The following is a 27,580-nucleotide window of genomic DNA, read 5'->3' as shown; positions in this document are numbered from 1 at the left end:
GTTGTCATAGCATTGAAAATCTGGAAAAAACATCCAAAAAAAGTCCGGTCCAAACAAAATAACCTAGAGTATGATTTTCTTGAGACTTGAATATTGCTTTTCCTTGCATCCTCAGTGCTTTGAACATAGTTAAATGTTTAATAAATGCTATTTCATTCATTCATTCATTCATTCATTCATTCATTCATTCATTCATTCATTCATTCATTCATTCAAACATAAAGGTATACTCTCCCCTTACCCTCTGCTGACACCTGACACCATCTCTTCCCACTTGATGCATAGCTTCCAAGAAAACAACAAAGCATAACTTGTAAAGCAATTTTTATTGAAGTACTCCGAGGGAAAATTTCCATATTATAATAGTAAAAATAGTAAAGTTGAACATTATAAAAAAATGCCATGGACAGAGGTGAGGGGTGGGGGACGCGATGGGTGACCTGCGGCTGAAGCGTCTCATGCCTGCAGCACGTTTCATTTCATGGGGTTGGACAGTCGGGGAGTGGTGCATAAGCAAACTAGAAAGAATATAACCTACGACGGGAGAGGCGGGCACTCGCTGTAGACAAAGCGAGATGTTTTTTGTAGAAAGTTACTAAGATGATGTGGACAATGAAATGTGAGGAAGGGTGTGTGTGTGTGTGTGTGTGTGTGTGTGTGTGTTGGGGGGTGGGGTAGAGTAGCTCCTGTCCACAATACAGTTAACAAGACACCCCATCCCCAATGTACTTTGACATCATATCCTTTTGAATACAGAGGAAAAATTCAAATTCAAGTTCTTTCGTTATACATAGGCCAAGGGGGTAAAAAAAAAAAAGGCTTCTCTGAGACTGAACGTGGCCTGGACACAGTTATAGGAGGTTACAGGGGGCTTTTTCCTACATACTCATATCCAGGAACTCACCACCTACACTCTGAAGGAAGCTGAGCCATTGGTGGGGAGGGGGGAGGAGAAGAGGGGGCTCAGTGCCAATATTTATTTCATTGGAGGAATTCTGGTTGGGTGTGCATGGCCTACACGTGGCATGAGGCCTGATGGGAGAAGGGAGGAGGTGGAGCAGGCTGGCAGGGAGTTGGTGCCAGAGATCTAGTCCATGGGTGCTCCCCGTGATGACTGTGGAACCCCTACTTCCTATGCAGAACCTCGATTAGCTCCCCTGAACCATCGTGCTCGCCATGCATCAGGAGTCGTGGCCACAACCCTGGGGCTGCTGTGCCCCTCACTGAAGCCATCAGCTCAGCTCCTTTTGAGGGTCAGTCTCTCTGCCTTGGTGGTGAAGATCCACACCGACACCCCAACCCCCGAGCTCTCCTTGGCCCTTGAAGCCTGTTCATCTTGTTGCTGAGGTTAATTATTGCACTAGCGACAAATGTCTTTACATCTTTCTAAATCCATCCACCTGGGTGTTCTGAGTGCCGAGGCAACATAGAGGTGAACAACAAAAAAAGCTAGATGAAATAAATAAAAAGATGAGGGTTTTTTTCTTTTCAAACTGTCTGATATGCTGGACGTCTTATTCCTAAAATGAACTTTTGCTTTTTTTACATGTTCTTTCAGACCCTTAGGTCCCGGATGGCATGAAAATGACTTAATATCATAACTGCTTCAGTTCCTCTCAAAAACACAGAGAATTTTCTTTCCTTCCTTTTTTTAAAAATACAAATCAATGGTGAGACTTCCTAGAAATTAATCTAAAGCGTTGTACAAAACAACGTCGTTCATAAGTCAGGTAACAGGAAGTTCCCTAGTGTCTGTTGAAGCCCAAGTTCCCCCAAATGCAGTCCACGTCTTTGCTTCCAATTGGATGCCTGTGGGGCAGCTACATCTCAAGCTGTTCCACTAGCAGAGTAGGAGAACTGAGGGAAGTGAGGCCGTCTCTCGTTATCCACACATTCCATGTTGTCATCTGGAAAGAAGGGGAGAGGACAGAGGAATGAGATGCTGAGTATGAAGTATGTGGGCATGAGACCCACAGGCAGGCCACGTGGAGGTCTGACACTCAACCCTGTCTTCCTTTCCCTCCTCTCTACCTCCTTTTATTTATTTTGTTTTGTTTTGTTTTTTAGTGAGGCAACACTCCAAGCTTGGAGAGTGTTTTAAAAGGAGGTAGAGAGGGCAGCTGGGTGGCTCAGTGGATAAAGCACCGGCCCTGGAGTCAGGAGGACCTGAGTTCAAATCCGACCTCAGACACTTGACACTTACTAGCTGTGTGACCTTGGGCAAGTCACTTAACTCTCATTGTATGGCCAAAAAAAACCCAAACAAACAAACAAACAAACAAAAAATCACTCTCCTTTTCTTCCCTGCTCTTACCTCCTCCCCCTCTCACCCCTAGACATGGTCTTACAATCTGGTGGGCAGTCAGGTGATAAAACGCACAGACCACCAGTGGGTTTGGAGTCAGGAAGACCTGAGTTTAAATCAGGACCGCAGACACTGATTGGATGATGCTGAATAAGGCACTTAACCTCTGTCTGACTCAGTTTCCTCAACTGATGAACAACAATAGTACCTACCCAGCAGGGTTGCTGTACAGATCAAATAAGGTATAAAGCACTCAGCCTAGTGCCTGGCATATAGTAGCCACTTAAGAAATGCTCTTCCCCCTTCCTTCTCCCTCTACAATTTTTCCTCTCCCCTCTCTTTTGATCCAAATATAACCCTGGCTGAACAGTTCAATGTCACAGACTCCAGCCCACAGAGATACCCAAGGTCTTGGGGGCCCTCACCATAGAGCCACCAAATCAGTCTGAATTCTATCACCTTTCCTTGAATCCTGGCTGGAAGTGAGCCAGGGCTTTAGGAATATATAAAGGACCTGCTATTCCCCTATCCAGAGACCTGTGAGAGACACTGACCTCTGAATGCACTTTGCTGTTATTTTATAGACTTGCTTTTCTGAGTGTTGTAAGAAATACACGAAAAATCTTGGTGATTTTTGTGGATTTGTTTCATATTCTTCCTGCAATTTTAGTGTGTCAGGGAATCGTTTCAATTCGTTTTTCTGGTTTTTCTTCTATGATAGATTTGTTTGATTATATTGAGGAAAGATAGTTTTATTTCTATGCTTTTTAGCATCTTAAGATAAATCTGTTGTCTAATACTTTTACTGGAGCTATTGTATAAATTCACAACCTTTATATTTGCTATTAATATTATGTTATGTAATTATGTTGTATAATTATTTTAGAATTACACAATAAGATAATTATAATACATTATAATAAAAATAATTTTCCTCACATAAAAGCCATTCTTGAATTCTGGTTATCAATAAAACTGACTCATAGTGAATTTTAAAAAACTGAACAGGGGGCAGCTAGGTGGCGCAGTGGATAAAGCACCAGCCCTGGATTCAGGAGGACTTGAGTTCAAATCTAGTCTCGGACATTTGACACTTACTAGCTGTGTGACCCTGGGCAAGTCACTTAACCCTCATTGCCAAGAAAGAAAGGGAGGGAGGGAGGGAGGAAGGAAAGAAGGAAAGAAAGAAAGAAGGGAAGAAGGGAAGAAGGGAAGAAGGGAAGAAGGGAAGAAGGGAAGAAGGGAAGAAGGGAAGAAGGAAAGAAGGAAAGAAGGAAAGAAGGAAAGAAGGAAAGAAGGAAAGAAGGAAAGAAGGAAAGAAGGAAAGAAGGAAAGAAGGAAAGAAGGAAAGAAGGAAAGAAGGAAAGAAAGAAAGGAAGGAAGGAAGGAAGGAAGGAAGGAAGGAAGGAAGGAAGGAAGGAAGGAAGGAAGGAAGGAAGGAAGGAAGGAAGGAAGAAAGAAAGAAAGAAAGAAAGAAAGAAAGAAAGAAAGAAAGAAAGAAAGAAAGAAAGAAAGAAAGAAAGAAAGAAAGAAAGAAAGAAAGAAAGAAAGAAGGAAAGAAAGAAAGAAAGAAAGAAAACACACCCAATCTATTCCTGGGTGCTGCCACAAATTCACTATGGGACCTCAACCAAGTAAGCACCTCTCTCTGAAGCTCAGTTTCTCCATCTGTAAAAGGAAGGGGTCAAGCTATCTGACAATCCCGGCTGCCTTTGAGGCAACCCCTTCCTCTTGCTGTCTCTGGACACGGAGCCTTACAGGCCACCTATGTTCTCTGTCTGTGCTCTATCCACGGTGCTACCCAGCTGCCCTTTGCCAGTCTTCTTATACCGTACTCCACAAATTCTACAATCCAGGGTCACTGGCCTCCTTGCTCTTCCTTGTACACGCCATCTCCAGACTCTGGGCACTTTTTCTGGCCCACCCCTGGAATGCTCTCCCCCCTCATCTCCACCTCTTGGTTTCCTTTTAGGTCCAAGCTAAAATCCCACCCTCGACAGGAAGTCTTTCAGGATTCCCCCTTAACCCTAGTGCCTCCCTTATGTTGACCTGCCCCAACTTATCCCCTCTCAATCTTGTTTGCACATATTGTTTGCAAGTTGTCTCCTCTATTAGACCATGAGCTCCTTGAGAGCGGGACTGATTTTGTCTTTATATCCCCAGTGCTTGGCACAGTGACTGGTACACAGCAGGTGCTTAACAAATGCATACTTGGGATTTTGGAAAACTCACTTAATTTTTCTGAGTTTTATTTCATCCATCCATAAAATAACAACTGCCACCACCACCACCACCAATGATAATCCAACACACAAGGTTACTCTAAGAAAAAATCCTTTGTTGGGGGCAGCTAAGCACTGGCCTTGGATTCAGGAGTACCTGAGTTCAAATTCAGCTTCAGACACTTGACACTTATTAGCTGTGTGACCCTGGGCAAGTCACTTAACCCTCATTGACCCACGAAATTAATTAATAAAAGAAAAAACACTTTGTAAACCTCTAAGAGCTACAGAAATGGAAGCTATTCTTATTCTTCTAAACGCAATGTCAGAGGTAAAAGGGATCTCTTAAATATCATTCAGTCAAACCCCCTCCATTTAGAGAAATTAACAGAGGCGCAGAGACAAGAAGTGACTGCCTTAAGGTCACACAGCAAGTCCATGACAGAGCCTGGCACTAAAGCCAAGATCTCCTGCCTCCTTGTGAAGGCCTGCTTGTTACTGCTGTCCCACATCACTTCCACATCAGCCTAGACATGGGGGGAGCCTCTAACGAGGGATGAAGTAATGGACCAGCCTCACCATATCTACAACAGGGTCACTACTGACCCCACCTCCTGTGCCTATTCACTCCTGAGCATCCCTCTTTAGGGGTCAACAGCTCTTGAACCACAGCTCACCCCAACTTCCCCCAGCTTTTGTCTCCAGGCCTAAATTCCACTATCCTAGTCCCAGGCTCTATCCCTTCACCCGCTAGTCTTGTCTTCTGCTCTTTCCCACCCTCCCCAACCTCTGGTCTCAGCTTCCACCCTCCTGGTCTCTTTCTACTCAGCCCCAGGCTTCATCTCTCCTCATCCAGGCCTCCCCTGCCCCCTTGATTCCTGGCCTCTACCTTCCCCACAATCCCTTTCCTTCCTGGTCTAGTCCTCTCACATACTGCCTCCCACCCAAGTTACAGTCACAGCTCCAACTGGTGCGACCACCTGCGTCATTTTCCAGGATGGGGCAGGACTGGCAACAGGGCCATCACCTCCTTCTAGCTCTGTCCCTAATCCTGTGACTTTTGCCCATTCCCATAGAAGACAAGTGCAATGGGGGTTCTATAGCTCCTTCCCACCAGTTTCCTCAAATGTCTGGACTGTGGCAACCACATGGGAATTAGTATATGGAGTGCAGAGGGGGCTGCTTTGAAAATGCTGCTGTTCACTTGAAACACGTATATAAGATCTGCCCTATTTGATTTTTTTTTTCCAATTGGCCCCAAGTCTAAATAGTCACGTCAGGCTCTGCCACTTATTACTTATGTTACTTTATTCCTGTCTCTGGATCTCAGTTTCCCTATCTGTAAAATGGGGGAGGGAACAGTGGATGAGAGATAGAGAGCTGGAAGGGACCCTGGAGGCCGGCCATCCTTTTCCTTTAGCAAATGAGAAAAGAAAAGGTAGGGAGGTTGAGTAGTTTGCCCAAGGTCGGACAGGTAGTTAGCACTGTAGGCAATCCCTGAACTCTACTCCTGCGACTCCGGAGCCAGGAGACACCATGCCACAATGGGTTTTATAAAGAAAGCACTTAGGAACCCTGACCAGGCCATCTGAGAGATTCTACTCATTTGGAGTCCCAGACTTGGAGGTCAGATCCAAGCTCTGACACCGTTGTGACCTTCGGCAAACCATGTCATTGTTCTGGGCCTCAGTGATCTCCTATGTCAAATGAGGGGGTGAGTCTAGAAGACCTCCCAACACTGTATCTATGGTCCAAAGACCCTCTGACGAACACGTCCATGAGAAGATGGTGTGAGGGCAGCTAGATGGCACAGTGGATAGAGCACTGGCCCTGGATTCAGGAGGACCTGAGTTCAAATCCGGCCTCGGACACTTAACACTTACTAGCTGTGTGACCCTGGGCAAGTCACTTAACACCAATTGCCTCACCAAAAAAAAAAAAAAAAACCAGATGGTGTGTTCTGTTGTTCTCTTCCCTCTTCCCACATCTCCAGGTCTAGCTTCCATCTTCCCAATTCTGGCCTGTCCCTCTAGATCAGACCTTTATCCACCCCTACCCCCCTTTTCAGGTTTCTGCTTTCTTGGCCTCCTCAGTCTCTGGTCTCTACCTCTATCTCCTTAGCTTTTTTCTGCCAAGTCCCATGCTTCACCTCTCCCAGTCCCAACCTTCATCTCTCCCCATTTACTGCTGGCCTTTGCCTTCCCCACAACCACTTTCCTCTCTAGTCTAGGCCTCTCACATACTGCTCCTCTCCTCCTATCCACCAAAGCCAGGCCACCACCTGTCCCTGTGATCCACCTGGTCCTGACCCAGAAGCCACCCCTCTGAACCCTGGAACTCACCTTGGTCTGGAGGGGTGATTGTGATCATCTGGGCTGTAAACTCCTCATCAAAATATCTGGTGTCTGTCTCAGATGTGACTTGCGGCTTAAACGGAGGCACCAGCTGCCGAGAGAAACAGGCAGAAAGAAAATGTGTGTGAATCCTCAGTTCTTAAAGCCATCTCTAACATGTGGATTCTGTCTGCTCTGATGTCTCCTTGGTGCTGGTTGCTCACCCGCAGGAAGGGCACCTAAGAATTATGGTCTGGTTGGAGACTGACTCAGGTTCTTCCCTAGTTGTGGCAGGTTTCTTTGGCCCTCCTCAAAGTTCAGCCAGGCACCACTCTATCCCCTAGCTGAGGGCCTCCAGCCCCAGGGGGGACAAACCACCTCATCCCTACCTTATGGGCTAGAAAGCCCACCAAGGAAATCGAGACACTGTTTTCAGGAGGCCCCTTAGAGGAAAAGCAAAGATGTCATGCAGAAGAAAGATCTTGGAATGTCAAGCTAGAAGGGTCTTTAGAAATTATCCGATTCAATGTTCTCATGGATAAACTGAGGCCCAGAGAGCTTAGGATCAAAAAGCTAGTAAGTGGCCAAGCCCGGATCCAAACCCAGGCCGCCTTGTCTAACACCAGATTTAGTACCCATTAACCTTCGAACACTTAGCACAGTGCCTCGGGAGAACAGGGCATGAGACAGAATTTTAAGAAGGAGGGTTCAAAAAGGAAAAGTCTAGACTTAGGACTTGGCAGAATCAGCAGGAGAGGCCCGGGTGCCTGACACGTGGAGGGTAAGAGAGAGGCCAGGTTAGTGCCAAAGGCCTACTCTTCTGGCTGCTGTCCTTTCTTCCTTTGGACCTTTCCCCTGAGTCCTCGGCTCCAATAGATACTGGGCTTTGGTGCCACATCCCATGTTCCCCCCACCCTGAACCTTCCCAGCTCCCTTTTGTTGTCTTCTCCCATTGGAGAAGGATTTGAGGGCAGAGGCTGTCAGGCTGCCTTGTTCTATGTCCCTAGCATGTAGAACAGGGCAGACAGTAGGCACTTTATGACTGCTTGCTCGCCCAATTCAATCTATCAATCACAAGCAGCCTGCCGTGTATACAGCCAGGCCCAGACTCCGTTTTGCCCAACTCTTCCTCCCTGACCAGATCAGCCAGGTGGGTAAAGGGCAAAGAGGCAAACGGCACCAAATGGCCCACATCCATTCATTCGAGTATTTACTGGGCACTGACTGGACAAGGCTTTCGGGGGGAAGGGGGGGGACCAGAAGGCCTGGGTTCTAACCCTGGCTTTGCCAGACTTGTTACTGCTCCTCTGGCAAGTGAATCATTTTCCTTTTCGGGGCCTCGTCTTCTTTACCTGCTGAATGAAGAGGCCAAACTGGACGGTCTTTGTGCAAGGAAGAGACCCCAGAGATCATCTAATCATTGTCCTTTTCCAAATGACAGCACCTTAAAGCTTCACTCAAAACTGGTGACAGGAACCAAGGAGGGTGTCGGCTTTGAAATGGGGGGGAACTGGGGGGGCAAGGCAGAGGAGAGGAGTCTTCTCCTGAAACCCAAGGCAGGGAGGCCTTGCTCAAATATTCACCAGACAGGAAGGAAGCTGGTTATGGAAGAGCTGCACTGGCTTCCCCAGCCAGATGAGAGATCTCCATTTAGTTATTTCATTTCTCTTAGACTCTGTTTCATCAGCTACAAAATGGGCATAATCTGTGAATAACCCACCTCACTGGGACTTTGTAGTCAATGCGCTTCATAACCCTTAATATACTCCAGAAAAGGGGGCCCTCACAATCACTCTGTATATGTCCCTGTCTCCCCCAAGAGAAAGTCAGTCAGGTGTGGCTACTACCTGAGCTAGGAGACAGAGATAACTCGAGATCATGACTATCATTCCAAAAAAAAGAAAATCCCCCTGACTCTCAGGAACCTTTCCTTACCTCACCCCCAGAAGGAACTTTCCATTGTCAGGTGGTCACCCCATCTATCCTTCACAAAAGCTTAGGCCTTCCTCCTGTTCTGGGAGGTGAATGTTTTTAAGCCATCTCCTCCCTTTGAGGCTAAGTCTTTGACTTCACTTTCTCTAGGGTCAATAAAGGACCATTTCCATTCTAATTGGACTGTGTGGGAGAGTGTAATTTTTTTATAGAGCAATACCTAAGGATGCCCACCACCTATTTCCCCATGACAACTGACATTGTATTGCTTGCTTTATTAGTGAGTGGAAGAGGGAAGGAGAGAATTTAGAACTCAAAATTTTTTAAATCGTAAAAAAGTTTTAAATTAAAAAAATGACTGCAAATCTAACTCTAAGAACTTTGAGCAGAGACTCAGAGTAAAAAAAAAAACAACGTTTTTCTACAAGGAATACATGAATACCTAGAAGAAATGAAGCAAGACATTAAAAAGGAAATGAGCTCTTGAGGAAAGAATTGGAAAGAGAATAAGTAGGTCAGAAGAGAAAGTGGTAATCCTTATGCAGGAAATGACATTTCTGAAAATCAGAACAGACCAAACAAAAATCAATGATTTCATGAAACAGCAAAAAAATATTAGAACGAAGTTAAACAACTGAAAAAATAGAAGAAAATGTAAGATTATCTGATTTTCAAAACAATCGACCTGGAAACAATTCAAGGACAGAGAATTTAAGATTCACCAAACTGCTCCAAAACTGTGATTAAAAAAAAAAAAAAGCCTACCCACCTTATTTCATGATACCATAAATAAACTACCCAAATGTATCAGAACCAGAGAGCAAAGACAGAAAGAATCCATTGATTACCTCCTGAAAGGCACCCAAAGGGTAATACAATCATAGGAATATCATTGCCAAAATCCAAAGCTCCCTCGCCTAAGAGGCCATACTATTATGAACATCTAGAAAGAAGCAGTTCATGTCCCAAGGAATTACAGTCAGGCTCACACAAGACCTGGCAGCTTCTAATAAAAACCAGAAGAGATCTTGGCACACAATATTCCAAAAGGTAAAGAAAGATACAGGCTTACAACCAAGAACGACTTGCCCTGCAAAGCTGTGTTGTGTACAATCCTACAGGGGGAAAAGTGGATCTTTAATGGAATGGAGGCCCCACCAACACAGCTGATGAAATTCCTGACTAGAGCCAAGTAGAAATTTTGAAATACAAACAAGAGTCCAGAGAAATCTAGAAAAGTAAATTCATTTGAGACACTGTGTAATAATTGTAAAGCTCTTAGCACAGTGGCTGGCATATAGTAAGCACTATATAGATGTTAGCTGCTAATGTTATTGTTATCAAAGACAATGGGAGCCCTCACGTTTTAATGAAAATAGAAAAAAGCGCTCCTGCAGAACCTTGTCTTCAAAGAAATATTTAAATAAGAAAAACAGAGAGCCTCAGTGGGACTTGGGGATGTGCAGTGGTAGGGAGAGGGATTGGTTCTGTTCTGTGGATTTGAAAGAGAGAAGGGAGGGTAAAAGAAGACACTAGTGGAAAAAAGATTAAAGAAGGGGGTGGCACTTGACCAGTCTCTTAACTGAGGTGCATAAGAATATATAATCACAGAGAAAGGGATGAAGGGACTGGGCATCAGGTGAGCCCCACTCTTATCTGAAACTGACAAAGGAGGGTTAAGAACATAACAGAGAATGATGCACAGAATTTGGAGAAGAAATTCATCAAACTCAAGGGGGCAGCTGGCTGGCACAGTGGATAACGCACCAGCCCTGGATTCAGGAGGACCGGAGTTCAAATCCAGCCTCAGACACTTGACACTTACTAGCCATGTGACCCTGGGCAAGTCACTCAACCCTCATTGCCCCCCACTCCCCCCCAAAATTCATCAAACTCAACAGATAATCAAGTGGGGAATGAGGAAAGGATAATACTGAGGAGGGCAAAGTCGTAAGCAAAACAAACTTCCTGATCCTGAAGGCAAGAATTTGGGAGAAGGAAGAAGGGGAGAAGAAAAGAAAATCTAAGGGGATACCTCAGGCTGGCTCTTAGGCAACTGGGGAATGGTTAAACAAATGGTAAATGTATATAAATGATCAAGCCATAAGAAAAGACCAGAGTATGGTGATCGACTGTGAATGACTTAGCTCTTCTCAGCAGTGCAATGATCCAAGCCAATTCCAAAGGACTCATGATGAGAAATGCTCTCCACCTCCAGAGAAAGAACTGATGGGAGTCTGAATGAAGATCAAAGCATACGATTTTCACTTTGTTTATATTCTTTTTGTGGTGTTTTTTGTTTTTGGTCTGTGTGTTCTTTTACAACATGACCAATATGGAAATGGGTTTTGCATGATTGCACATGTGTAACGTAGACCAAATTGCTTACCATCTCAAGCTAGGGGGAGGGGAGGGAAGGAAGGACAGAATCTGGGACTCAACATTTTTTAAAAATTAATGCTAAAGGGGTGCAGCTAGGTAGCACAGTGGATAAAGCACCAGCCCTGGATTCAGAAGGACCTGAGTTCAAATCTGGCTTCAGACACTTGATACCAGCTGTGTGACCTTGGGCAAGTCACTTAACTCTCATTGCCCCACCCAAAAATAAATAAATAAATAATCCCCCCCCCCCAACTGCCTCACCAAAAAAAACAAAAACAAAATTAATGCTAAAAACTGCTTTTACATGTAGTTCGGGATAAATAATAAAACAGTATTAAGAAGAAAAAAATGACCAAAGAGATGATTTCTGAGAATCCTGAATAGTAATTAATATAGAATGAAATAAACAGAACCAAGAGATCATAAAGAAAAACAACTGAAAGAATGAAGAACTCAAATCAAAGGCATCTAGATGGCGCAGTGGATAGAGCACTGGGCCTGAAGTCAGATAGACCTGAGTTCAAATGTGGCCTCAGATACTTGCTAGCTGTGTGACCCTGAGCAAGTCACCTTACCTCTGTTTGCCTCAGTTTTCTTATCTGTAAAATGGGGGTGATAACAACATCTACCTCCCAGGGTTGCTGTGAGGATTAAGTGATATAATCACTATAAAGTGCTTAGCACGGTATCTGGAATATAGTTAGCTGTTGTTATTGTTGCTGTTATGTAAGCAGTGACTAACCATGTCTCCAGAGGATCTATAATGAAGCATGATCGAAAGGTGATGGATACAAGGTACAGAGACATCCCATTATTGGACGCAGCAACTCTATGGATTTGTTTTATTTGGCTATACTAATTTTTTACAAGTCTCCCATTACAAGTTAATGGGAGGGGCAGCTAGATGGTGCAGTGGATAGAGTACCAGCCCTAGATTCAGGAGTACCTGAGTTCAAATCCAGCCTCAGACACTTAACACTTACTAGCTGTGTGACCCTGGGCAAGTCACTTAACCCCAATTGCCTCACCAAAAACCACCACCACCACAAGAACAAGTTAATGGGAGAGGGAAACTAGGTGGTACAAAGCACCAGACTTGGATTCAGGAGGACCTGAGTTCAAATCTGACCTCAAGACACTTGACACTTAACTAGTAGTGTGACCCTGGGCAAGTCAACTTACCCTCACTGCCCCACCAAAAAAAAAAAAAAGTTAATGGAAAGGGAGATAGCTGTAGTAATTCCCCGCCGCTCCCTGCCTGTGGGGGTGGGGGTATTATAACATTTTTTTTTTCATTCACCAAAGAGAACAGATAGAAATACAGACATAGGCCAGTTCTGAAAGTAATGTGTAGAATTTATTATAGACTTTTTTATTTTTAAAAAGCAAACTGTGGAATGGAGATTTGTGGTTCCACATACACTCCTTTTGTAAGCTGAGCTGTGTATTGGGAAATGCTCGTGTGTGTGTGTGTGTGTGTGTGTGTGTGTGTGTGTGTGTGTGTGTGTGTTTAAGTTCAGAATGTTTTTTAGAAATGAAAGAAAGAGAAAAACTCCACTTTTGTTTTGAGCAGCTTGGGGAATGACTAGGAGAATATAGGTGAATTAAAAAACTCCCCTGGATGGGTATGGGCTAGCACTGGCAGAAGGAGAGAGGTAGAGAAAGGCCACCTGATGCCATCCCCAGGATCCCCATCCAGGGGTCAGCCAGAAGAAACTAGCAAAAGGATGAAGACTGATGAGTCGCCTTCCCACTCTAGTCTGAGCTCCTCACAGGGGAAAAGGAGGCAGGTGGGTTCCTGGCCACGTAGGCTGGAGGGGAGGAAAGGAAGGGCCTGGGCCAGCTGTGGAGGTGTGAACAGTCAGTGTATCTCCCGCTAGGGCCTGGGGGGTGGCAGTTCGGGGAGGCTGTGCCTTGTCAACAAAAGACACAGGAAGTGAAACAAGCTCATTACCAGGAATTGAGGACAGGTGAAGCATTTCTGAGTAGGACCTCTGTCCCAGCAGAAGGGCAGCTGCTTGCCCAGGGTCCCATTTCAGTGCCCATGACCCGGGAGCTGAAGAACAGATAAAGCTGGTGACACATGCCCTGAGTTAGAGGCTACAATGAAGGACATGGAGTGTCAGCGAATCAAACACCTAGTGCCTACCTGCCACCTACATGTGCCTAGCTGGGTCTTTGCCCTAGGGAGTGCCAAGGGATATACATATCAGAGTCTTGGGGCAGGACTGCATGAGCACTTGTTAGCTATGTCATAGCTGGAGTGGAGAGGGGGTTCCCTTTGTGTACAGATTGAACTGGATGTCTGTCCCTCACAACCCTCAAATTCTTTGGTTCTTAAATAGCAAAGGTGGGACTACTAAGGGCTAGAATGGGTCACCCACGCTGTGTGCCTTCTCAGTGAGTGGGGGATGGGCGAGAAGGAAGGAGAGCATCTAGAACTCAAAATTCTTTAAAAGCCCAAAATAAATAAACAGGGGCAGCTAGGTGGTGGTGCAGTGGATAGAGCACTGGCCCTGGATTCAGGAGGACCTGAGTTCAAATCCGGCCTCACTTAACAATTACTAGCTGTGTGACCCTGGGCAAGTCAGTTAATCCCAGCTGCCTCACCAAAAATATAAACTTAAAAAATAAATAAATAAATAAACAAACAGAAAAATAAATGTGAAAAAGACAAACAAAAAAATATGCCTAAAATTTTAAATACAAATAAATTGAGGAAAAGTGATATGTAACACCAACAGAGGTAGCCTATTAAAGAAGAAAGAGGAATTAGTGGGATTAGTAATGATAGAAGACATTTACAGAGCCCTTGACAGCTTATGAAACATTTAACATGGATGTTCCCATCGCATCCTCACAGCAGCTCTGTGAGGTATTATTATTCCCATTTTACAAAAGAAGAAACTGAGGCTCATGATAGTGTCAGCAGGCAGGATTTGAATCCCGGTCTCTCCTGACTCCAAGGCTAGGGAAATTTGCACTACAGCATACTACCTCTGGGACCTCAGACGTGTCTTCCCTTTCCCTGGGTTTCAGATTTCTTAGTCACGAAACAGGAAGGTAACTTCTAAGAACCTCTTCTCCTATCTACTTCTAAATCCAAGGAGTCTAGGAACTTTTGCTGACGAGACAGACAGACAGACAGACAGACGGGGAGAGACAGAGGTTTCTTGGAAGCAGCAGCCAAAGTACGGTGGTGGGCATCTACTAGATAAGGACTTAAAAACAACATCCCAGTTCTCAAGAGGATCAAGGATATGAATGTAAACAGGGTCTGAAGCTCAGGAGGAAATGACAGGATAAAATGTTTCCCCTGCCCCTTGCTTCCTATGACTTCCCGAGTGTCCCACTTTGTTCATACGATGAAAATAGAGGGAACAAGGATAGTATAAAGTGCCTCTTGGTGTTGGCCAAGCTGCTTGGGGGCACCCAAGCCAGGGCAGGGGCTGGGACTGGGACTGGGACTGGGTGCCTAAGGCCCTGCCAAAAGCCTGCCCTGCCCTAGAAGCTCCTCCTTTTGCTTTCCAATGGGGAAACAGGATGTTAAAGGCAGGCAGCTCCAACAACCTGATCCCGATTTAGTAGCGATGGAGTCACATAGGGTGGCCACAGTGGAGTCGAGAAAGCCTTAGTTCAAATCTCACTTCAGACACTGAATGACCCTGAGGAAGTCACTTAATCTCTGCCTCAGTTTCCTCATCTATAAATAAAATGGGGATAATAATACCATCTACCTCTCAGGGTTTTTAGGAAGATAACATAATATTGTAAAGCATTTTGCAAACATTAAAGCCCTATGTAAATGCTAGCTATCATCATTATTATTAATTATGATTATTATTAGGGTCACAGAATCACACAACTACAGACAGGGAAGAGACCTCTAATATCTACTCTTTCATCTTACACATGAACAGGAATTTCCCCCATACCCAAACCTGGAACATCGTTATTCAGCCTCAACTTGACTATCTCTAGGGATGGAAAAGTCAATACTTCCTTGAAAAGTCCCATTCTACTTTGAAACAGCTCCAATGCCTGCTGGGTATCTTCTGTGAAGAGATGCCCAGAGTGAGCCCATGCCCCCCTTGATAGGCCCACCTGCCTTGCCTCCTGGGAACCCACCTTTTTTTCATAGACATCTTGCCATACGATGCCAGCAAAAAACTTGTGCTGCATAATCTCTTTTGCATCATCTGGTCCGCCACCTAACCTATAGAAACAGAAGAGGACAAAGTTACTTTCAAACCAACCTCAATGAAAAATTCTCAGCAGGGACCAGGAGGCAAACTCAGACGGACCATCCTGCGTCTCCTGAAACACTCTGGAGGCAGAACCACAGGCTGTCAGAGCAGGATAAGAACCTTAGAGGCCACAGATAAGGAAACTGGGGGCCAGAGGGGAAAAGTGACCACCAAGATCACACAGGGAATAAACAGCAGAGCCAACCCTGAAAGCCAGGCCATCTGACTTCAATGTCTACGGGTCTTTTAAAAAATTTCACGGGGTAGCTAGGTGGCGCAGTGGATAGAGCACTGGCCCTGAATTCAGAAGGACCTGAGTTCAAATCCAGCCTCAGACACTTGATACTTACTAGCTGTGTGACCCTGGGCAAGTCACTTAACCCTCATTGCCCCCCCCCAATTCACTTATTCTTACTGATAACTTTTGTTTTTACATTGCATTCATTTACAAACATGTAAATGAAAATATATTTTTCTATATTGTTGTTGTTCAGACATTCAGTCGTATCCTACTCTTCACAACCCTATTTAGGGTTTTCTTGGCAAGGATACGGGAGTGGTTTGTCATTTCCTTCTCCAGATCATTTTACAGCTGAGGAAACTGGTTAGATGACTTACCCAGGGTCACCTATCTACTAAGTGTCTGAGGCTGGATTTTAACTCAGGTCTTTCCGACTCCAGGCCGAACACTCTATCCACTATGCCAATTTCTGGTCCAAATTAGGAAACTCTCCCACAATTCAATATCATGGAGCCTGATATAAAAAAACAACTCGGGGGGGGGGGGAGGAGGGAGAGCAGCTAAGTGGTGTAGTAGCCCTGGATTCAGGAGTGCCTGAGTTTAAATCCAGCCTCAGACACTTGACACTTACTAGCTCTGTGACCCTGAGCAAGTCACTTAACCCCCACTGCCCTGCAAAAAAAAAAAAAAAAAAAAGGCAACCCAGGTAATTTCCAGGTAATCATCTAGGTCTGATTAAGAATGTTCCCTCCAGGGGCAGCTAGGTGGCGCAGTGGATAGAGCACCGGCCCTGGATTCAGGAGGACCTGAGTTCAAATCCGGCCTCAGACACTTAACACTTACTAGCTGTGTGACCCTAGGCAAGTCACTTAACCCCAACTGCCTCACAAAAAAAAAAAAAAAAAAGAATGTTCCCTCCAATATCTGCTGTTAAATTACCTGTTCTCAATCAAGGTATAAAAAGCCTCTGCTCAGACCACACTCTGAGTGTGTATTACAACTGAAATCTTGCCACTTTCCACACCTCCCTCACACTGTGAATAACCCTGGCCTTGCCCAGCCCTGCCTCTGCCTGTATGTGTTGTTATATAGTGTGTATTTGTGGTTTTATTTCTATGGGCTTGCTGTGCTGCATAGCAATAAATCTCATACCTGCAAGTACCCATTTTCTGTAAAATTTCCAACCTGGGTCTTTGCTCTAACCCAAGCCAATACAGCAATCAACCATTGTACCATTATACCAAGCTGGAGTCACAGAAACTGAGTCTGAGCCCTGGTTCTGTCACTTTATACCTATGTGACTGGACAAGTTACTGAAGCTTGTTTTCAACCTTGGCCTCAGTATTCTCATCTGTAAAATGGGAGGGTTGTGCTGATGGCCTCTAAGGTCTTTTCTAGAGTTCAAGCTAGATGATTCTATGAACTGTATCAGAGAACTGTACATCACATTATTCCATACCCACAGATTCCCAGACAAGCAGTGAAAGAGAGGTGTATTTTCTCAACTCCTAGAGGCAAGCTTTGTATGGTTTTTTTTTTCATCTTTCCTTTTAAATTGTTGTATTCATTGCATATTTTTTCATGCTGCTTAATTCTGCATCAGTTCACATAAATCTTTCTGTGCTTCTCTGAATTCTCCATTATGTGTTTTTCCTTGAAGCTATTATATTGATGAATCACAATTTGTTTAGTCATTCCCTGTCAGAGTCAAGGAAAAGAATTTCCACATTGGTCATGTCTATAAATGCATATCTTCTCCTTCATCTTAGGATCTATCTTCTCTCAGATGGGTAGCAGGTTTCAACATTAATCTTAAGTCTTGGGGCAGCTAGATGGCACAATGGATAGAGCACTGGCCCTGGATTCAAGAGGACCTGAGTTCAAATCCGGATTCAGACACTTGACACTTACTAGCTGTGTGACCCTGGGCAAGTCACTTAACCCCAACTGCTTTACACATACACAAACCAAACCAAAAAAAAAAAAAAAAACCCAATCTTAAGTCTTTCAGAGTTGTTGGTCTTACAATGTTGCTGCTTATCTCACCTCACTTCCTAGTATATAATAAATTGTCCTCCCAGTTCTCACTTTAGTTTGCATGAACTCATACAAGTCTTCTCAGGTTTGGGGTTCCCCCCCCAAATCATCCCTTTTGTCTTTTCTTATAGCACAATAGTATTCCGTTATACTCATATACCATAATGTGTTCAGTCACTCCCCAGCTGATAGGCACCCATTTAGTTTTCAATTCTTTGTCACCAGAAAAAATGAATCACTATAAACATTTTTGTACATATTGTTCCTCCCTTTCTTTTACTTCTTTGGGGTATAGGCCTAGTCATGCTTACATTGGGTCAAAGGGTATATACACTTCAGTGACTTTTGGAGCAATGTTCCAAATTGCTTTCCAGAATGGCTGGACCAACTCACAGCTCCACCAACAATGTCTGTTTTCCCAAGACTCCTCCACCATTTGTCATTTTTCAGTTTTTGTCACCTTTGCCATTCTCATGAGTTTGAAGTAGAACCTCAGAGATGCTTTAAGTATAAGTGCTTTGGAGACATTTTTCACATGGCTGTTAATAACTTCAATTTCTTCCTTTGAAAACTGTCAATTCATTACCTCTGACCATTCATCAATTGGCAAATGGTTCTTTTAGCTCCTTTCCTACCATAATCACAGAACTTTTGTGTGCACACCAATGGATCATGCAGAATCAGCAGAAGAATAATGATATTCATTTCTGATAGAGAAGGGGCAATTTATTTTTCCTGCGGTTGGACAATAATTACAAGGGAGTACAAGCTGTGACATTCAAATATGTAGGTAGGTTGACAAACTGGTAGAAGATAATGGCCTGATAATTAAGACAATCTAATCCTCAAAGGAAACCCTTTGGGCTCAGCTTTGGTGTGACAAAGGTCAAGTGCAAGTTTCTGGCAGGCCAGTTTTTCATCCTCTGGATAACTCTGCCCCTCTCCTTGTCCTACTGCCCCAGAGTCCTCAGGTAAGAACCTTCCTTTGATCACTTCTGCCCTGAGGACTGGGAAGTTAAATAGGCAGGGAAATAAGTAGGATGGAGGCCAGGAGGTTGGGAGGTATCTGAGGAAAAGCCTCCATTTTTGTATCTTTAAAAATGCTTGTGGGGTGTGTATTTTCCTTGTTTTATGGGATGTCCACGCAAAAGGATTTCCCTCTTAGTGGTCAGCCTGTTGGTGATGAGCCTCTCCCCAGTCTCTGATGCTGGTCCTCAGGAAAGCAGCCACGATCTCTCGCTAGGCTGGCAGCCTTTCCAGCTTGGCAGAACTTGCGCTTTGCTGGCAAGGCCTTCAGGAACTCAAGGTCACTTCTGTGCCACCATGAGGCCTAGAAGAAGGACTTGATGGAATTGACAAACATTAACCCAGGGCAGTTACGTGGTATGCTAGATATGGCGCTGGGCTTGGGGTCAGAAAGACCTGAGTTCAAATCCAGCCTCAGATACTCACTATCTGTGTGACCCAGTGCAAGTCACCTAAACTCCATTTGTCTCAGTTTCATCTGTAAAATGGGGTGAATAAGAGCAACTACCCTAGAAGGGTTGTTGGGAGGAACGAGTGCAAAGTGCTTGGCACAATGCCCGGCACACAGTAGGTGCTATGTAAATGTGTGGGGGGAGGGGGAGGGAGATAATAAGTGTAAAGCTTAGCACGGTACTTGGAATATAGTTAAGTTTCGTTAGCTGGGTGGTACACTGGATAGAGTGCTGGACTTGGGAGTCAGGAAGATCTGAGTTTAAATCTGGCCTCTGACGTTTACTAGTCACTCAGCCTATTTACCTCGGTTTCCTCATCTGTAAAATGGGAGTAATAAATAAGAGCACCCACCTCTAAGGGGTTTTAGGAGGACCAAATGAGATGATAATTGTAAAGCGCTTAACACAGTGCCTAGCATACCAGAGGTACTATGTAAATGTTAGCTATTATTATAACTTAGCTGCTAGTACTCTGATATTTATAATAATTAACACATATAGCATGGATATAAGCGGCACAGGAATGGGCAGGCATGGATAGATTTTGAACTGTGTCATTGAAATCACAAATCTGGAGTGTATAATGATAATATGTTGTGAAGGAAGAGACGGATCTTTTCCTTCCAGTTATTTGAGGGAAAACAGCAGGAAAGATCATGGATTTAGAGCTGAAGGGGACTTTCAAGGTCATCTGAATTTCTCAAATGGAGAATGAAAGTAAGGACCAAAGCAACGAAACTGACTTGCCCAGAGTCACCCAGATTATAAGTAGCAGTCGGGATTTGAACCTGAAATGTCAGACTCCAAACCTTGTGCTCTTTCCCTTTTATCAGTATTTTTCCCCAAAAAAAAAAAATTTTCTCCAAATTTTTTCCAAATTCTTTCCCTCCTTCTCTATACCCCTTCCCCCATCCTTCAAGAAGGCAGGGCATGTGATACACATTAGTGTATCACCTATTTAAATGAAAGCTTTAAGGAGGTGGGCTTACATCTTAGACAATTTTAGTGTGTATTCAACTACTCACTGAGTCTTCCCTTTGGGCCCTGAGGTGCAGTGAGCTGGGGAGAGAGGACAGCTAGGAACCTACATGTACATAGGGAAAGGGGTCCCCAGCAGGAAGGCAACTGTCTCTCTGTAGGGGGCCTGGGATAAGACAGAATCATGCTGAGCAGAAGGGCTGAACCACCAAAGAAAATTATTTGAATCTCGATCACCAGGTTCTTAAGGATATATTTGTGCTCAGCAGAGCTGAGGCCCAGACAACTCACTCCCCCACTCCCAGATCCTGCTTAAAGCCCGCTTGATCTGCTTAGAGACACAAGGTGGTATACCCTAGACAACTAACAACTGAAGAATTTTCTATTTACTCCTCTTAAATCTGCTCCTTTGTATCATATAGCTATATCTGCTAATGGGCAGAACATGGACCAGAACCGCAGCAGATGGGAGGGCCGAGATAGGCTGTAATCTGGACCACTGAGGTCACAGATCCCACAAACCCAACTAGACTCAATCTCGTTTGCCTTGGTCCACTATTCAAATGGGTGTTAATTCTTCCAGAAGTGCCAGTGGAATTCTCCCCCTACTGAAGCAAATTATCCTTTTCCAGGTGAAGAAATGAAAGAGGAAGGACTGGCCCCCTTCTAAGAGAGGGCTGGGGAGCATGTGACTCAGGGCAGGGAACAGCAAAGGCTATGAATCATATTAGAGGGGGGACTGTCACTATGGATGCAAATAGTTCCCATGGCTCTTCTCTGTGGCAACCCAGCAAAGGCGGCCAGGGGAGGCAGCTGGTTCGTCTCCTTCGGAGGATGCTCCAAGCAGCAGCTGCAAGGCCAGGAACTCCTACACCAGCAGAACACAGCCGCCACCTTGGGCCCCACACAGCAGTTTCAGAGCTAGCTCTTGGGACACAAGTGGTGGCGTGGGGAGGGGCAGTTCCAACCAAGGACACCAGACTCTGGACCAAGGAGAAGTTGGTCCAGAGGTCGCTGGCAGAGGCAGACAGACAGTTCCATCTCAACTGCCATTTGGTTAACAGAGAGAAGCCAGAAACTACCCCAGGCTTCCGTCTTCTCACACAACTACCCCTGATATGTCTCAACCCCAAGGGCTGAAATGGTTTAATTCAGCACAATACCCAATCGAGCATTAATCCAAGGGGGGATGGTGACGAGAACCCCTGGCTGGGACATAGGACTTCTGGTCTTTGGTCTCGGCTCTGTTACTACTCCCTTATATAAGCAGATAGCCAGGTGGTTCAGGGGCTAGCTAACTGCTAGCATTTGGATGAACAGAGTACTGGACCAGGATTCAAGAAGATCTAAGTTCAGATCTGATGATATTCACTTATTAGCCATAACCTTGAGCAAATCACTAAATCTCTATCTGCCTCAATTTCCTCATCTGTAAAACAGGGATGGGACAACTAGGTGGAACAGTGGATAGAGTGCTGGGCTTGGAGTCAGAAAGACTCATCTTCCTGGGTTCAAATCTGGCCTCAGACACTTACTAGCTGTGGGACCCTGGGCAAGTCACTTAACCTTGTTTGCCTCAGTTTCCTAATCTGTTAAATGAGCTGGAGAAGGAAATGGAAAAGCACTCTAGTATCTTCTGCCAAGAAAACCCCAAGTGGGGTCACAAAGAGTTGGACAGGATTGAACAACAAAACAGGGATAATAATAGTACTATCTCCCAGGGTTTTTATGAGGATCAAACAAGATAATAATTGTAAAGAACCTGCCATAGTGCCTTGAACATAGTTAGTGCTATATAAATCTATGATGACGACCACCACCACCACCACCACTACTACTAATACTACTACTACTACTACCTGAAGAAGCAAGCAGGTAAGCCCAATCTGTTTGCCCCTCATGCTCTGCCAGCACAACCCAGAGAATCAGATGATACCTTCACACTATGAGAAGCTTAACATACTTTATAAATGCTAGCAATTATTGTTGTTATTATCATTTATATTATTTGAACTTGAAGGGCACCTGAATGTCATCTGAAATCTATTAATTCCTCCTCGAAAATAAGTGTTCATGTGGGAATAGAAACTTGGGACTGGCAAAGATGAACAGAATTCTCAGACAAATTACTTAAGTTAGTATTAACCAGACTCATAACAAACAGTTGATAGCCACCCTCTCTCTCTGTTCTGGTTCCAAATAATGAGAGTTGTCCAAAAGTGGGACGGTAATGAGTTCCCCATCACTGGTGTTCTTTCAGTACTGGCTGGGTCATCATTGGCCAGGGATAGGGGCAGCTAGGTGGCACAGTGGATAGAGCACTGGCCCTGGAGTCAGGAGTACCTGAGTTCGAATCCGACCTCAAACACTTAACACTTACTAGCTGTGTGACCCTGGGCAAGTCACTTAACATCAATTGCTTCACCAAAAAAAAAAAATCATTGGCCAGGGATGTTGTAGAGGTAACTCCTACTCAGGTCTGAGTTCAAATCCTTGGATTTTAAGGTGGAAAGAACCTTTAAGATCATAACTCTAGAGTTGAAAGAGACGTCTGAGGCCATCTAATCCAACCCCCTCAATTTAAAGATGAAGAAATTAAGGCCACAGTAGATAGTGCATCAGGCTTGGAATCAGGAAGACACGTTCATGAGTTCAAATCCAGCCTCAGACACTTACTAGCAGTGGGAGCCTGGGTGAGTCACTTGACCCAGTTTGCCTCAGTTTCCTCATCTGGAAAAATGAGCCAGAAAAGGAAACGGCAAACCATTCCAGTACTTTTGTCAAGAAAACCCCCAAGGGGGTCATATAGAGTCAGACACAACTGAAACAACCAATAACAACAAACTCAGGTTCTCCCAAGTTAAGTGATTTTCTCCAGATCACAGAAGGGGTAAGAGAGCTGGGGATCAATCCCTGGGCACCTAATTTCAAACCCAATGCCCTTTTCACCATTCTCCATAAATGAGAAGCCCTACAGGTCTTCTCCAACTCTGAGATTCTGTCCAGGTTTCAAGAAGTCCATGGTTAACCTCACCTAATAAAACAGCTGTGTCACCAATGTGGTGTGTGTAAATTAGACCATTGCAAACTAAATCAATACAAGTAAAGTTGATCACTCAACATGACAGCTCCTTGTTCAGGCTTGCTTATAAATACTTCCTAATCCCATTTAAAAAATATCTAATCTGGGGGGCAGCTAGGTGGCACAGTGGATAAAGCACCAGCCCTGGATTCAGGAGGACCTGAGTTCAAATCCGGCCTCGGACATTTGACATTTACTAGCTGTGTGACCCTGAGCAAGTCACTTAACCCTCACTGCCCCACCAAAAAAAAGAAAAAAAAAAAGAAAAAAGTATCTAACCTGTGTGCAAGAAGGCCTGGAATCCCTGTCTGCTTAACCTCCCCTCCCCAAATCTTCCAGGCTCTCTTCCTACCCACACCCTGTTCATCCTTTATTACATCACTGCTTCTCTCCTTCAAAGAGCCGATGTCTTCAGGGTTGGCGCTCCCTCCACCAATGGCTCACGAGCTCACTGTGGTTTAGCAGGTTACTGTGGCCAAAAACACTCAGCAACCTGAGGTTAACCTGTTGATGGCCCTTCCCAACTTGGCTCCTCTGGGCCCTTGGTCAGGAGACACAGGCACTGTCACAACGCCCATATTTAAAACCTCTCTAGTGCAAAAAAAAAAGGGGGGGGGCAGCTAAGTGGCACAGTGGATAGAGCACCGGCCCTGGATTCAGGAGGACCTGAGTTCAAATCCGGCCTCAGACACTTAACACTTACTAGCTGTGTGACCCTGGGTAAATCACTTAACCTCAATTGCCTCCCTAAAAAAAACCCAAAAAAAACCTCTCTAGCTTGGGTGAATGACAGAATTTCTTCTCTCCTGGAACAGACTTTGAAAACCCAGGGGCTCCTTCCTCCACACATGAGGAATCAGAGTAAGACTTATTTATTACTATTAATTATAGATGTCTTACAAGGGCTCCCAGAGGGCAGGGAGGACAGAGTACCAGCTGAGCCAGGGCTATTTCTCAGGACACTGGCTACCCAGTAGGGGCAGACTCTGCATGGGCATTAGGAGAAGACTCCTTAGAAGACATGCTTCCAGAGGGAAAAGGGAAATGCTTCCTACCTCCCTTTCTTTTTTTTTCTTTTTCAGCAGGGCAATGAAGGTTAAGTGACTTGCTCAGGGTCACACAGCTAGTGAGTGTCGTGTCTGAGGCTGGATTTGAACACAGGTCCTCCTGAATCCAGGGCCAGTGTTTTATCCACTGTGCCACCTAGCTGCCCCTCGATGGGGCTTTCTTGTGTGACCCTGGGTACAACAAAGCCAATCCTGGAGACCCTGCCCCTCTAAAGTTTATAGAGGATGGATTCCTAGGAATGCAAGGGAGATCAAACCAAGAGGACCAAGTAGGAAAGATGTAGACTTAGAATCAGGAGACGGGTTCAAATTCCAGCTCCAACACTCCCTAACTTAGGCAAGTTATGATACTCATCTGTAGCAGATATAATGACTATTTTTCACTTCCTTCCCTCAAAGGGCCATCATAATGAAAGCATTTTATAAATCAGAAAGTACTACAGAAATATAAATGATTACTATTATCACTGACCAGAGCTGCTGATACCTTAGGGAAAAGCACATATCCAACAGAGACCAGGGCCCGGCATAATAAACCCCTGAGACAGAGGAACTATTGAGGTAGTAGTTGGCTACTGGTAGCAGCCAATGGCTGCTGAGTGTCCCAGATCTCTCCCTGTTGCATACGTGGCATTTTTCCCCCCAATTTAGTACACATTATAGAATTGCAGTCTCTCAAGATCAGGAAGGACTACAGAATTCTCTAGTCTATCTTCCCAGAAAAGAAATCTTTCAATGATCTCCCTGAAAGGAAGTCATCTAATCTTGGCTTGGACCTTGGTGATAATGGGGAGCTCACTGCCTACTGAGGCAGTCCATTCCACTTTTGATCAGCTCTAATTTTTAGGAAGTTTTTCCTTTTGAGAGAGAGCCTGAGGTAATGCAGAGAGAACTAACCTCAAATCCAAGGAAGGCCTAGGTTCAAGTTTGATTAACACCACAAATGGGCTGTGACCCTATACTAGTCACTTAATTTCTCATTGCTCTAGGCCAGAGCAGCAAAATCTAGTCTGGCACCAGATTAAAATGTAATTGGGAAACAGAATCAATAAAAATATAATAGAACATAGATAATGCTAATATGTGGTTTTCTAAGTCAACATACAGCCAGTAGGGATCCTTATGTATGGTTTAGTGGACCCTGTTTCTACCTGAGGTTGACACCACTACTTTAGACAACTCTATGTAACTATAAATTGCAGAGGAGGTGGTGACCTGCATTGGTAGAGGGGGTGTCCTCTCCTGGGAGTTCCCTGTACCAATAACATCACATGGAGGCAGCTAGGTGGCACAGGAGATAGAGCACCGGCCCTGGATTCAAGAGGACTTGAGTTCAAATGTGGCCTCAGACACTTAACACTTACTAGCTGTGTGACCCTGGGCAAGTCACTTAACCCCAATTGCCTCACCCCCCCCCAATAAAAAAATTTTTTAAATAAAATAAAAAATAACATCACAGGACCAGTTCCTATCTCTTTCCCTTACACTGAATTGAAACCTCCCTCCCTATGACTTATAGGATTTCAAGTCAGAAGCAACCATTTGTTGTTGTTCAGTCATTTTTCAGTCATGTCCAGCTTTTTGTGACCCCATTTGGGGTTTTCTCAAGGGAACTGAAGTGGTTTGCCATTTCCTTCTCTAGTTCATTTTACAGATGAGGAAACTGAGACAAACTGGGTGAAGTGACTTGCCCAGGGTCCCACAGCTAGATCTGAACTCATGAGATGAGTCATTCTGACTCCAGGCCTGGCACTCTATCCACTGTGCCACCTAGATACCCCTAGGCCAGGCACACCAGGTCTAATCCCTTTTACACACGATAATCAAGTTCCCATCAGATTGTTTCACTTTGTCCGTGCATTCCCAGCATTTAGCACATAATGGCTGGCCTAAATATGACACTTAAGAAAGGGGATGACTGTTTGATACTTGAAGGCAAATAGTACCAACAAGTATTCCCCTTCCTTACTCTCACACAGTCAAGGTTGGTGGAAGACCAGGAGCTAGCCCCTGTATATTCACTGGATGCCCGGCTCTGCTAGGGCCCCACTACACTGCAGCCCCTGCTTACCTCTGCTTGGGGTCCTTTTTCAGTAACCCCGACAGAAGAGACTTGGCATCCGGGGAGAGCGTGCGGGGGAATCGGATCTCCTCCATGAGGATCAGCTCAAACAGCTTCTCATGGTCTTGGTTGTAGAAGGGCAGCCGGCCACACATCATCTCATACATCACCACTCCCAGGCCCCACCAGTCCACGGCTCGTCCATAGTCATTGTCCTCTAGCACCTTCGAGGCAGGGAGACAGAGTGAGTGTCAACTACAGACAAAGAGATTCCAGAGTTAGGACTTGAACCCTGGCCTCTATACTCGTGTCCAGTGGTCTTTCCCACTATACTACTTTGCCAAGGAGCTCACTACCTTTCTTCATCAGCCCTTCCTGAGTTAACTCTCTAGTTTCATAGGTTGGATTTTGACACCCCCCCAAGATACACACACTGTCTCTTCCTCTTTCTAGGTCTAAGTTTCCTTCTCTATAATCCCCGTCCTTCAAACATCAACCTACCAGCACACATTTACTAGTTACCTATTTTGTATAAAGTACTATAGATAAAAAGGCAAAATTTTTTTTTTTAATTTAAACTGGCCCTACCCTCAAGGAGTTTACATTTCACTAGGTGATCATTGAGGGTGATGGAGGCTGGACTGGACTGTCCCTGGCCAGCCTTGAACAGCTGTTGAGGATTTACAGTGACAACAGAGGGACAGTATGGACAGTACAGTGCAATGGAAAGAAGTCTGGGCATGGATAGATAGAGGTTCAAGTCCCAGCACTGACCTTTATGAGCTGGGTGAACCTAGACCAGCAGCTTAGATTTGAAAATAGTGAGACTCTTGCTTCTATGACTTACCTTGTAAGACAACAGTGAATAAGGCATTTGCTAAACTAGGCCTTGTTACCACCACTGTTATTGAGAAACTGCTTTGGGAAGTACAACATGTACAAAGGTACCAAGTGGGCATGAGCTGTGAATGCGACTCTTCAATTGGACCCTTTTAATGTGAAGAGCAATGTTTAACACAGAAAGAAATTCATCTCCAATGTTTTAGACTCAGAATCATTGGAAATAAACCTCTGATTCAACTTCCCATTGAGTCACTCTCTGAGAGTCACCTGCCTTCTGCTCAAACACTTCCAGAGACGGGGAGCTCATCACCTTACAGAAGTGAGAGTTCCAGTTCTAGTTCAATCTCTCACAAAAGGGAATTCCTCTGGTC

General features: G+C 44.7%; 1 protein-coding gene across 2 annotated transcripts in view; it reads right to left on the bottom strand.

The window, feature by feature from the left end:
* Positions 1-307: 307 nt before the first annotated feature.
* AKT1 (AKT serine/threonine kinase 1) overlaps positions 308-27,580 on the bottom strand; it is a 142,478-nt gene continuing 115,205 nt past the window's right edge. For both annotated transcript variants that reach the window (XM_043984680.1, XM_043984681.1), the window contains exons 11-14: positions 26,376-26,590; positions 15,303-15,390; positions 6,870-6,972; positions 308-1,907 (exon numbers count right to left, since the gene is read on the bottom strand). In XM_043984680.1, coding sequence (XP_043840615.1) covers positions 1,828-1,907; positions 6,870-6,972; positions 15,303-15,390; positions 26,376-26,590 — 486 coding nt within the window. In that variant the 3' untranslated portion in view covers positions 308-1,827. The remainder of the gene's footprint in view (positions 1,908-6,869; positions 6,973-15,302; positions 15,391-26,375; positions 26,591-27,580) is intronic.

The sequence above is a fragment of the Dromiciops gliroides genome, chromosome 2 (genome assembly GCF_019393635.1).
Source record: "Dromiciops gliroides isolate mDroGli1 chromosome 2, mDroGli1.pri, whole genome shotgun sequence".
NCBI lineage: Eukaryota > Metazoa > Chordata > Mammalia > Microbiotheria > Microbiotheriidae > Dromiciops > Dromiciops gliroides.
The sequence above is the reverse complement of the archived record's forward strand: the minus strand, read 5'-3'. Positions and strand labels throughout refer to the sequence as shown.